This window comes from Rhineura floridana, chromosome 2, assembly GCF_030035675.1.
Source record: "Rhineura floridana isolate rRhiFlo1 chromosome 2, rRhiFlo1.hap2, whole genome shotgun sequence".
Lineage (NCBI taxonomy): Eukaryota > Metazoa > Chordata > Lepidosauria > Squamata > Rhineuridae > Rhineura > Rhineura floridana.
Genome location: NC_084481.1, coordinates 27,617,566 through 27,630,299, shown reverse-complemented (window position 1 = coordinate 27,630,299; position 12,734 = coordinate 27,617,566). Strand labels below are relative to the sequence as shown.

The following is a 12,734-nucleotide window of genomic DNA, read 5'->3' as shown; positions in this document are numbered from 1 at the left end:
ATAAGCATGACTATCAAATATGTTCATTATTTACACAACCTGTAAAGATATTTATCGTGCAATCCTATGTTTGTTTACTCAGAAGCAAGTCCCAATGTATTCAGTGGGGCTTACTCAACCAGGGAAAACTGTACCCTCAAGTGATAAGGAACTTGTTCTTTTAACAAGCCTTTTAAGTTGAGACCTTATCCCAGTCTATGTCTGTGTTGGAATTGCTTTTTAATATGTTTTTAAACCTTTTCTTTAAAAAAAATGTTTTTAAAGCTTTTAAAAATGTTTTTAAATATGTTTTGTTTTAATATATTTTAAAGTCTGTTTTTATTATTTTTAAAGTGTTTTTAGTGCTTTTGTTTGCCGCTCTGGCCTCCTACTGGGAGGAAGGGCGGGATATAAATCAAATAAAAAATAATAAATAAATAAATAAATAGACTTCATTCACCCAACCCAAAATTTGGAATCATGCCACTTTAAGCTGTTTTCCAACTGTTTATACTTGTTTTATGGTTATTGGTTTTTAAAGGGATTTATTTCTTATTGTGAGCTGCCTTAGTTTCCAATCACCAACCCTACCTCACAGGATTGTTGGAATCTCTCTCTGTCTCTCTCTCTGTCTCTCTCTCTGTCTCTCTCTCTGTCTCTCTCTCTGTCTCTCTCTCTGTCTCTGTCTCTGTCTCTCTCTGTCTCTCTCTCTCTCTCTCTCTCTCTCTCTCATTCACTCACTCACTCACTCGCGTAAAAAAACACCCCATATAATAGTTTATTGTCAAACCAGTTGGTCATTGAGGAACTTTTAAAAAAAAAAAAATCATTATTAATTTCCTACATAATAAAAACTGTGATACCTAGGTAAACCCTGCCCAGTTGCTTTAAAAATAGGAGCGGAGAGGGAGAGAAAGATTTACAACACAAACAGAAGTCTGTGCTGTTTACTCAAAAGTCCCATTAATTTACAGCACAATCCTAACCATGTCTATTCAAAAGTAAGTCCTAATGGAGTTCAGTGGGGTTTATGCCAGGTACATGGAAAGCAAGTATTGGATTAAATACTTTCATATTTCATAGCCCAGGGTCTGACTCTTGCACAAAAGAGAAAAAAACCTTTAAGCCATATTACATACGCAAACTGCAAAATCTCAAAGCCACTATTTTCTCACGTTGAAATTAAGCCTAGGCATGCCTGGTTCAACAAGTCACAACCCTGACTTCATTTATTGGCTACAATCCTGAAAGGGCGGGGTTAGAGCCAGAGCTTGGAAAAGTTACTTTTTTTAAACTACAACTCCCATCAGCCCCAGCCAGCATGGCCACTGGATTGGGCTGATGGGAGTTGTAGTTAGAGCTAGGAGCTGTTATAAAGATCTGTAAAACAGATTTAACAGTCGCGCGGGGGGGGCGGTTGACGTTTTGGTGTATATCTCGGGAACCAGACCACCTAGAAACTTAGTGTTTTTTTTAAATTGAAGCTGAGAGTCTGGAGATTAAGGGGCGCTAGCTGGAGAACTGGAGGGGACCCCCAAAAACTGGAGACTCCAGCTGAAAACCGGAGACCTGGTAACCCTAGTTGATAAGCATATTTTTCCAGTAATAAAATACATTAGAAGGTTGGAAACTGATTTCTTTTAGAATTCTTTTTTCTTGATGATTTAAATGAATTTTTTTCAGCCATGTTGGAGGATATTTACAGTGTACTTTTTTGTGTATGTTTTTTGTGTATTTGGACTCTTGGGTCTTCCAACTTCACATGTTCTTGTTGCAGTCCTTTTATCAAATCTTGCAAAAATATAATATATTCAATCTGCAATTTCTTAATAAATGTAATGAGCTGTTGACTTCTTAATTAAGAGGGAATTTGTTACACTCTGCTGTTTTTTCACCATTTCTGATAATTAAATGTTGGGGGAAGCATTGGGATATATCTCACAAAATAATTGTATGAGTTGAACAACTTCTGCTGCCATGGGCTCCTGCTGGGAGGAAGGACGGGATATAAATCAAATAATAAACTTCTGCTTGTGCAGTGGGACTTTTCCCTCCTTTTCCTGTCCCTGTCCCTGCAGCCTTCTAAATCTTCTGGAGGGTTGGGGGAAAACCCAAGGCAGGTTTGATATGGTGCAAAGGGGGAGGAGAGGGAAGGAAGTTCCATTACATATTGATTTTGTTGGATACAACCCATAAATAGGTATTGGCTTGTTCCTCTGAAAGTGTAACATAATCTTGGCAGTCCTCTGGGAATTTTAACCTGACATTTCAACTGGATGTATGGTAATAGTGAAACTAAATTCCCAGCTGTGTGCTCCCCCTTCTCCCATGCAGCAAGGGGAAGGACTTCTTCTGAGTTTAATTTTATTTTCAAAGACTCTGTTTTGTATGAAACAAAGATTCTGTTTACAGTGGTTAAACAAATCAGCTCTGTAACCAGTAGCTGGCTAGTTTACAAACTAACCATTGACGAACATAATTGGAATTGTCACTCATGTAACCATTTTTCATGTTTCATAGGTGTGTCCAAAGCAACATTGTCTTACTTACTCAGGCTTTTAGGCGAAAGTTTGTCATTCCAGATTATATGTCATTTGCCTCCCACATTGATGAGCTGTATGAAAATGCTAAAAAACAATCTGGAGGACAGGTAAGTGCTCGGATAAAATAACTGCTGTGTTAGCATCTACCCATATATTAACCCATCTCCAAATCCCATATTTGGGTAATCCTTTCATTAGTACCAAAAAGTCCTAATAAACTATTTTATTATTGTGACTATAAAGTCACAAAAATGTGACAAGCTAAAGAGTTCCCCAGAACTCCTCAGACAAGATGCTATACAGTGCAGGAAGTGCAAGTTATAAAACATCTTGCCTAATGAAGAGTCCTTGAGAACTCAAACCTGTCACATTTTGTGACTAAAAAGGGCGTTTTGGTCATAATAAAAATATTGCTCAATTGTGGAATTTTTTTCTTATGGGCCATCATGGCTACCTTTGCTTTTTAAGTGCTCTGAAGAATGCTTTACTCTAGAATGGCAACTGGAATTCTTGATTTCAGAATGTGTTTCTAAGGCTGTGCAAGATACGATTTTTTCTTTTTGAACTGGAATGTTGGTTCCTTTTTACATATTTATGGGCATGATCCAGTCTGTTGCTCATGGGCAAAGAATTCCCAACAGTTCAACACAGACCTGCTCTCCCCAGCCCCTTTCCATGCAGCATGTACAATTGCATGCACACATAGCTAGCACAGTGGGCTTTTAGGGTGAATAGTAGATCTGTGCATACCTCCCATGCTAGCTTTTTCACTTGCCTCTATATAAGTTGCTTATGCTCTGGAACACACATAATTTTCACTGGAAGGGGTTGGATAGGAGGATTGCATAAGAATACCATTTTCCCTTGCATCTTGCTGTGCTGCTTCTGTGTGCACATTTTTATGTTACTGCATTTTTATCTTGCCCCTTTTCCAAGTTGCTCAGAGCAGTGTACATGGAAGATGGGAATGGGGAGTACAGGACTGTTACCGAGCAAGTAAATTCTACTACATGATTTCAGATACTTGAAAATAATCATGTTCATAGTGAAACATGTTAAAATTTTAGTGCAAAAGGGAAACATTGCTACTAAAAAATACTGGTGTTGAGCCAGCAGGTTTTAATTGGAGCAGTAGCTTCTTTTGCAATTGAAGACAAAGCTTTAAAGGCTTCTAAAATCTAGCTAGAGAGCTCTCTCCCTTATCCTCCTCCCCAGCAAGTATACTGCCTCATGTTTGGGTTACAGGTGCTATACTCTTTATCTTGGATTTTTTCTTAAAATCGGACTTAAAAAAAATATCTGACCAGAAAGCATTGAAATAGTTGCCTTTAAAAAAATTAAAATCTTCATTTCAGAACTTCATGGGGAGAGATGTTTGTTTCAGTACTATATTAAACATACAAATGTTTATAGTTGTCTTTATTTATTTGTTTAGAAGTCAATCCGTGGCTGCTTTCAAATTAATGCACAAAATACATTAACAAAAATGAGCAGCATAAAATGAATTAATACAGTTTGTCATGGAGTCCAGGCCAACAGTATATGTAAGCAGCTTTTTTGGAGTTGGCACAATAATGGATAGATGTGATCTTTTGGGCCTATGGTAAACATGTTCGTTCAGCTAGCAAGCTTTGTTCCCCAAAGGGGGATGTTATTAATGCCTTAATAAGTTTATAATGGAAGAGCCTTCACTGTATGTTTGTAGTTTGAACTTTGTTTTGTTTATCTCTCTCACATTTTTTTCATAGCTATGCTTCTCCTTTAAAGCACTTGTAGTAATGCAGTGTAATAATCCCTAATTAACATTATTGATCTCATTTTGGGTAGGTTGCTGACTATATTCCACAACTGGCTAAATTCAGTCCTGACTTGTGGGGAGTGTCTGTCTGTACAGTCGATGGACAGAGGTATGGTATGATACTTCAATATGTGAACTGTCCAAATTTCAGCTACAGTAGGGCCCTGCTTACCGGCGCTTCGCATTCTGGCATTCCGCTCATGCGGCGGCTTTCAATTAGGGGAAATTCCCCATTTTAAAGCTGTTTTTGCGCTTTTGTGGCATTTTCTCGTGACGCGCCCCATTATACTCAGTGGGTTCCGCTTTACGCCGATTTCTGCTTTACGGCAGCAGTCTGGAACGGAACCTGCCATATAAGCGGGGCCCATCTGTATAAGTGATAGAAGTAGTATCCTAACTCTGAGAATCCAAATTTGCCATAAGGCAGTGCTGTAAAATCCATGGTATGTATTCCTTATGGCTCTACCTGGAGAATTTGCTTTATGTTCTGTTCTGTGCAGTCTCTTATTCAATAGAAAACTAGGATGACATTTCTTTGAACTATGACTTAGTGCAAACAAGCAAATGTGAGAGTTCCTGGAAAAAAGATTATGGCTGCTGTGCTCTTCTCCTGGTGCTTCTGCTGCTGCCACACTTGCAGGGGCTGAGTCATGATTTGACTTAGTCTTGGGTCTAAAACCTGGAATTGTTTGTCTTCCCCATACAAACCACGAAGAGGGCAGATTTGCATGGTTATTGAGTTCAGTGGGATTTACTCCCGTGCAATCGTGCTTAGGATAAACTGACCATAGGGAGGGAGGGCTGAAGTGGGCAGGGGAGGAGGAAGGGAGAGGAAGGGAAAGGAGAGGGGAAAGAGGGAAAAGACGGGTCTGATCATCTGCATGCTTATTGAGTTCAATGGGATTTACTCCTGTGCAATTATGCATTGGTGAAACTGTCCTGGGGGAGGGGCAGGGTGGGGAGAAGGAGGGCAGGAAGGGGGAGGAGAGGAGATTGGGTGGGTGCGCACTGGGCAGAGGAGAAGCCCATTTCCAAAAGGAAAACACTATGAACAGTATCATTCTTTTTCAGCGTTTCTCCCACCTGTTTATTCTACAGCAGGCACATGTAGTCTCCCACCCAAATTTAAACCAAAGCTGTCACTTGGCCACATCACACCAGACCTTTATTCCACTTTAGACAGTCATGGCTTCCCCCAAAGAATCCTGGGAAGTGTAGTTAGTGAAGGGTGCTGAAAGTTGCTAGGAGATGCCCTGTTCCCCTCACAGAGCTTCAGTCAGAGCAGCTGAGTATTAAACCACTCTGGCCACTGGAACTCTGTCAGGGGAATAGGAGTCTCCTCTCAGCACCCTTCACAAACTACACTTCCCAGGATTCTTTGAGGGAAGCCATGACTGTCTAAAGTGAAATAAAGGTCTGGTCTGATTAGGGAAGCCAAGCAGCAGCGAGTCTGGCTTTTAGAACACCAACAGTTGGTTATTACTGAGCATGTGCGGGCTTATCATTGACTCCAATGCTAAATTTCTTAAATTAATAAAAAATTGGCGAGGCTTTTTTTTACTTTTAAACTGCAGAAGATGAATCAGAGTATGGGGCAAGGTCAGTAATAGGATTACAGGTATTCTGTGAACATGGCTGATTTTTAATTAATTTCAACAGATTATGAGAACTCTGACAGAAAAAAGTCCAACAGGGGTCTTTCCCCCCTTCTTTTTAGACTTTGAACTCTCGATTCTCTCTGACTGTTTTGTGTATCACCATGAAGATTTAGAGGGCTAAGCAAGCATTTCTAAGTTCAGGAGTATAGGTTTTGTAAGGTTTTGTTTTGAAATGAGTTTATAGGAAGGATCAGAATGGCATGGGGAGCATTTTCAATTTAACATTGCGGAATGCAAAAAACCATGCTGACTATAGTGTATAATTTACATTGCTGTAATTACAATTACTGGCATTATAAATTAAGTTTTGGTGGGCAGGGAAATCCTTGTGAGGGAATGTACTGGCTGCTAGTAATGAAATAATGCAGCAAAACATGGTACGTGCCAGTGTTTTAGGCAGACATACTAGATAGATCTAGCTACACCCACCCACCCACCCAGGATAAATATATAGTATATAGAGAGAGCTTTAAAAATACTTTAAATAAATAAAAGTTGGGGTATAAAATATGCAATAATTTATTGAATGTGGAATTCTTGACTATTGGCTTCCCATTAGCTGCCAGGCCAAGTTCAAGGTGCTGGTTTTGGTGTACAAAGCCCTAGATGGCTTTTGGGATACCTGAAAGATTGTCTTACCCCTTATATAAGGGTTTTATGTACGTATCATTGGATAGATTGCTATTGTCTTATATATGTTTTATATGCATGTTTTACCAGATGTTTTTTATTGACATTCACATTGTAATGGCCATTGGCTAAAAACAATAAACTACTACTGCTGTTACTACCCCTTATATACCCAGTCAGTCACTGCACTCTACAGGTGAAAGCCTCCTGTAGATACGATCTTACCAGGAGGTCCATTCTGCACAATATAGGAAGCAGACCTTCAGTGTTGTGGCAACTCTCCTTTGGAGTTCCCTCCCCTTAAAGATTAGACAGGTGCAATCTCTGTTATGTTTTCGGTACATACCTTCCTCTTTCAACAAGCCTTCTAAGTCGAGATCTTTTTCCAGTTTACATCCGTTTTGGAATTGCTTTTTAAGATGTTTTTTAAGATTTTTTAAAAAATGTTTTTAAGAAGTTTTGTTTTTGAGATGTTTTAAGATGTTTTTAGTGTTTTGTTCTTTCTCTGCCACGCTGGGCTCCTTCTGGGAGGAAGGGTGTGATAGGAGTTTAATAAATAATAACAATAATAAACCCAATGAGAGATGTGACTTTAATGGGCCTTGGCTTGTGTGCTTGAAGCTGCTAAAATACATATATTGTAAACCTCTCTGCTGTTCTACACCATTTACAGGTGTGTCTTCTTGTTAATAGACTTTTATGCAAGTCTCTTTTGAAAGAAACAAGCATTTTTTTATTTTTTTTTTCTGATCAAAGCAAAAAGGTTGGAAAATCCACAAAGGATCTTGATGCATTTTTGGTGTAACACTTCCGCTGGGAATGTATTGAGAATCAAATGAAACAGAGTTGAACAAAAGCAGTATATGAAGTTTTGGTTTTGGTTTTATTGTCGCTATTATCATACTTCGGATTTTTATAGCTGGCTCAAATATCTATATTTGTTTTTAATTCAAGTACTAAACAAATAGCACTTTTCACAGGCTACTGTGCAGGAAGCCCAAATGGCTGTTATTTTCCTTTCTTAAGGCTTCAAGGAATTGTTCCAGTGTCAAAGCCAGATCATGTGATCAAGTTCAGGGAGAGGTTCTCAACCTTGGGAGCTATTCCTTGGGTTAGCCAGCAAAGATGAAGCTCAGTGAATCTCCCTGAATAAAAGCTCAGTCATGTATTGCAGCATGCTAGATACCTGGGACTACAAAAAGAGAGCAGCTAAGTGGAAATATTTGGGACACAAACAGATATCTAGCCTTCCTCACACTCGGTCTCATCCATGGATCCACAGCTGCACCCCCTTCCACCATGCAGACACACAACTATATACACTTCTCTCCCCCATCCTCTTGGTATGTGAGGAAGGGGGCTTTAAATCTCTCCTGATGTTTTGAGATTACATAGCGCCTCCCATCACTCCAGCTGATTAGTGAGTTGCCCATATGTGCTGTAAGAAAACAAGGTTGGGCCCGCTTGAGATTATTTTATTTAATATCTAGGTTCATGTTCTGTTGACTTATTAAAATGGTACTAAATTAAGTCAGCTCTTGAAGACTCAAATCCATATCTGATTTTTGTTAAAGTAAGCTGGCCCATATATGTTTATCAAGAGAGTTAATATATTCAGCACAGGCTATGGCAGTTGAGAACTTGTTGATAGATGCTAATTCCTGACTATAGGTATGTAATAGCCGAAACTGTTGCTAAAGGAACTTATTTGCATCCAATACTGATTTCTTATAGGTTCTGGGTATATGTGTTACCAATTATTTATGCTTCATTAGTACTATTGTAGTATTTAAAGAACTGTGCTGCTGAATGTTTCAACTGGTGGGTTTTTCATTTATTTTTAATTGTTTGCTTTTCCTGCCAAAACAACCTATGTTAGTAATGAAATGCAGTAATACCTCAGTTAACATGGTAGATGCGTTCCTCCTGCACATTACTTCTTTAAGAGAAACTTTCCTACCAGAGATAGGAATAACATGGAAAGTAAGGGATAAGTTCCTACACCTGCTCATAGATAGTGGGGTCAGCTTCAACAGAAGCTTTAAAGGGTGCCTACCCGGCACCCACCCACCCACTTCTCGTCTGAATTGAATTGGATCCTTCCCTCCCCAGCCCTGGGAGAACGCAAGAGATCTCTTTAATGTAAAGCAAAAGTACGGCCTTGTCAGTTTCACCCTAGGAAAGCTAAGGCACAGGCTTGAAAGTTTGATAGCAAAGCAAAAACACAGGCTAGACAGTTTCACCTTAAAGCAAAGGCATAGGCTTGAAAGTTTATCTATAACAAGCAAGGCTGATCAGTTTCACCTTAAAGACTTTGTTAAAAGGAGCTTCCTTCCTGGAGGATTTGTTAACTGAGGTATTACTGTAATATGATTTTTTTGAAAAAGCCTGTTCTGTCTTGATGGGCCATACGAACTGAATAATCACAATAATAGAATGCCCTTCAGATGTCCGTGCCCCAGGATTATATTTATTTTGCAAACCTATTATGACAATGTTATTAGAACTTCCATGGGGAAAATGTGCGATGACTAATATGGTATTTGTCTCTCAGGCATTCTGTTGGGGATACCAAAGTTCCATTTTGTCTTCAGTCCTGTGTAAAGCCTTTGAAGTATGCTGTTGCTGTTAATGACCTTGGCACGGAATATGTACACAGATATGTTGGTAAAGAGCCTAGTGGACTAAGATTCAACAAATTGTTTCTCAATGAAGATGGTAAGTTAGCTATACATGTAACTGCTACTTCTCAATAGTCTATATATGTATGTATATCTGTATGTATATATGTATATGTGTATATATATATATTTAAAAAGGGGTGAAGGAAGATGGAGAAGCAACTCAGAGGGAAAAATAGACTGAATTGTCCCGTCCGTCTACCTATTCTGTGAAATTGTAATGGCAGTTCTTTACTTTTCCTTTTGGTATGAGATATGATTACAGCTAATGTCCTTTCATGGTTTAAGAGCAGTGAGTGAGAAGAAGGTATGTGCATTCAGATGTGCATGCCAGAGAACTCAGGTAGCAGGCCATCTGTGTTTAAGAAACGAAACAAAAAACAACCCATGATGGCATGCATGCTTATGCTAGTTATGTTCCTGGAAAAATTGTGGTGTTTGCATTGTTCCACACTGTCACCTGGTGTGTTCCATACCTGGGTTTGGCTGTGGAAAAATAAATATATATTTTGAAGAGGATCACTACTTCTCCATGCTGTCCTAAAAGACATCTTGGGAACATTGGATTTAATGGCTGGGAATAGTCAGACTCATGAGCAAGTACTTCTGCTTGAGACAGAACATCAGCCAGGCACATGGGTAGTTTCATGAGTAAGTACCCTAGACTGGTGTGTCTGTAACTGCTGCTGTTCTTTGTGGTTGCGAGGAATAGCAGCAGAAGGTTACAGGAGGAGCAGAAGCTGGGGGTGATAGTTGTCCATAAAGAATCCCTGTAGTGGCTCTGTACAATAAAGCTGGCCCAGGCACCAGTGGGTTTCCTTGGCACTTAGTCATGCCTACCCTTTGTTATAGAGCAGCAGAGATTAACCCACACTTTTGAAAGGTAAGCAGATGGAGAGAAATCACCCCATTGCACTGCTGGGCTGATTGGAGAAGTTTTTAACACCTCTTTTCTTCCCCCAGTGCTGTGATGGAAAAATAACCAAAGTGTGCTGTAGTGCTCTTTCTCCAATCTCAAGGAACCTTTTGAAGCTCAAATTTACAAAGCCGTGCTCCCAGCACTGTCTCTTGCTCTTCAAGGAACAATGCTGGAAGAGCAAGAGACATTTCTTCTCCTGCCTATCGCAGAGGGGAAGAGAGTGGCGTGTGTGTGTGTAAGAGAGAGTGTTCTTTGTACTTCCATGTGAAGACTGTGTGAATGAGAATGTGTGTGAGAGATGTATGCCACACCAACTATTGGCATGTGATCCAGACTGTCAATGTGGTCAGTGTGGTCCTTGGGCTGAGAAAGGTTAGCCATCCCTGTTCTGATGTGCAGCACCTTTTTCCCTTCTGATGTATGATGATAATATAATGAGGAACATCATTTGCGTGGTGCTCCCTTATAGAAGTTCTGTTTTCAGTATTCTGGATCTAAGCCAGAATGTCCTAAGTTAACTGAAACAAACCATTTTTGCATTCTCGTTTCCACAGTTGGTGGTAGACAGCAATACTGAATTAAAGCCTAAGTGAGGTTCCTATAACAAAAGTGAAAGCTATGACTGCTTTTCTTTTGCTCATCATTTGATAGAACTCTGTTCCCATTTCAAAACAAATTGCTCTTCTCAAGTTGAAAGTTTGTGTATGTTTTTCTGGGGGATATCCAATTGTGCCATCCCATTTGTGCAACAGACTTCTCACTTGTGCAAACAGAACTTACCCTTTGTCTTCTTTCCCCCCTGCAGTTCCCCGCATTCTCCGAAAATTTGTTTGGGGGTGAGGGGCATGGGGATTTGCAGTGAGGAGGAATGAGAAGTTACATCCCTTGGTATGATGTAGGATCTCTCCTTCTGTGTATTTTTTTGTATAAGCTCTTACTAAATATGTTGAAAGGTAGAATTATGTTGGTGATTCTAAACTAAATTCTAAATTTAGCTCTAAACTAAGTACTGTGTGTATTAGTGAAAAATCTACATACTGCTAGTATCTTTTGCTTTGTAAGAGAAGACTTGCCTCTTGGTTGCTATGACACCAAATTAATTTTTAATAGAATGAGAATTAAGAGATTGCATTTGAAGACCATGTGATCTTTCTGGTGAGGAATAGATTTCATGTGTTTGTATATCTGAAAGTAAAATGCTTGTAATTTAGGAACACATACATCTTTGTTTTAAAACTACTGTTAAAAGTCAGATATTTAGTTATAAAATATAATTAACTTGTCTAGCTGCTTCTTGTGTTTTAACACAGTTTTATTGGTGCCCATAGATGCTGTACAGACTCAGGAAAGTTCTTAAGTTAACAGTAAATGTAAATGATGTGAACTACTTCTCTGTATGTTTAGAGAATGTGTCTATACTTTCAGTAGAGAACATGTATTTGAAAGACACAACTTTAATGGAGCATAGAAAATGCTGATATAAAAAAGTCTCCATGATCATCTGAGATGTAATTAATGTTACTTTTGTTGAGACATTAAAAAGAACACTGGCCAAAGGTCTGCTAGTTCCATAGGCTCTCTGTTCATTTCCTTTTTCTTCCCCTTCCTTTTTTAGGATCCATCTATAGGAATCATTAGCCTAGGAACATAAGTAACTTTGTATACTTGTAGATGTATTTAGCCTTGAATTCCAAGCCATTAACTTCTTGATGGTGATTACTAAGCTTTTAATATACAGGAGCTAGGAGACTGTAATGCCTTTGGCACAGTTCCAAGTATGTGAGGGTAGTCTGTTCCAAAGGCAAGTTGCATCAACTGTTGTGTCTAAAAATTAATGCTGTGTGCCAGCTCAATATTTCATTAGGTACACAGTGCGTGCACTTTCATTTTCTTTAAATATAGTCCACTAGTATTCTTATATATCACATTGCTGAAATACTGAAAACAGCTGAGCTAATTTCACTTTGCCATAAGCCTTTAATTTTTTTTTTTTTATTAACACTCATTCTGAATGTTTTCCTGTGACTATTTCCTCATTGTACCTTTCTTGACAGCATGTTGGATACCTTGACAACAGTAGGTTTTGTAGCAGATAGGATGTTATAGATGTTCTGGTCCCAGGCTATTGTCTGAAGGCACATAAGCCCAGCTCCCTGCTGAAGCTAAGCAGGGTCAGGTTTGGTCAGTGCCTGGACGGGAGACTGCTTGGGAACCATTTGTAAGCCGCCTTGGGTTTCTCTCATGAAAAGAAAGGCAGGGTATAAATGTAATAAATAAATAAATAAATAATAGTTCAGTAACAACTCTTTTTTTGCACGTAGGATTTATAGACAAAGCATAAATAGGGTGCGATCATAAATGAGGAAATGTGGCAGAAGTGATGCATTAATTGCAATATGTAGGGAAATACCAACCAATTTTCATTTTATGTGTAGTTGGTTAGAGACTTTGCCTTCTCTACCCACATAAAGTTTTTGATGCAGAGGAGAGATTTTAAATGTATTTTTAATAGATTGCTCAAATGGG

The 12,734-nt window shown here is 39.0% G+C and overlaps 1 protein-coding gene across 3 annotated transcripts in view; it reads left to right on the top strand.

Moving 5' to 3' along the window:
* The window catches only part of GLS (glutaminase), a 90,559-nt gene that overhangs the window by 21,364 nt on the left and 56,461 nt on the right, over window positions 1-12,734 (top strand). For all 3 annotated transcript variants that reach the window (XM_061608199.1, XM_061608200.1, XM_061608201.1), the window contains exons 4-6: window positions 2,500-2,629; window positions 4,350-4,429; window positions 9,163-9,326. In XM_061608199.1, the coding sequence (XP_061464183.1) occupies window positions 2,500-2,629; window positions 4,350-4,429; window positions 9,163-9,326 (374 nt within the window). The remainder of the gene's footprint in view (window positions 1-2,499; window positions 2,630-4,349; window positions 4,430-9,162; window positions 9,327-12,734) is intronic.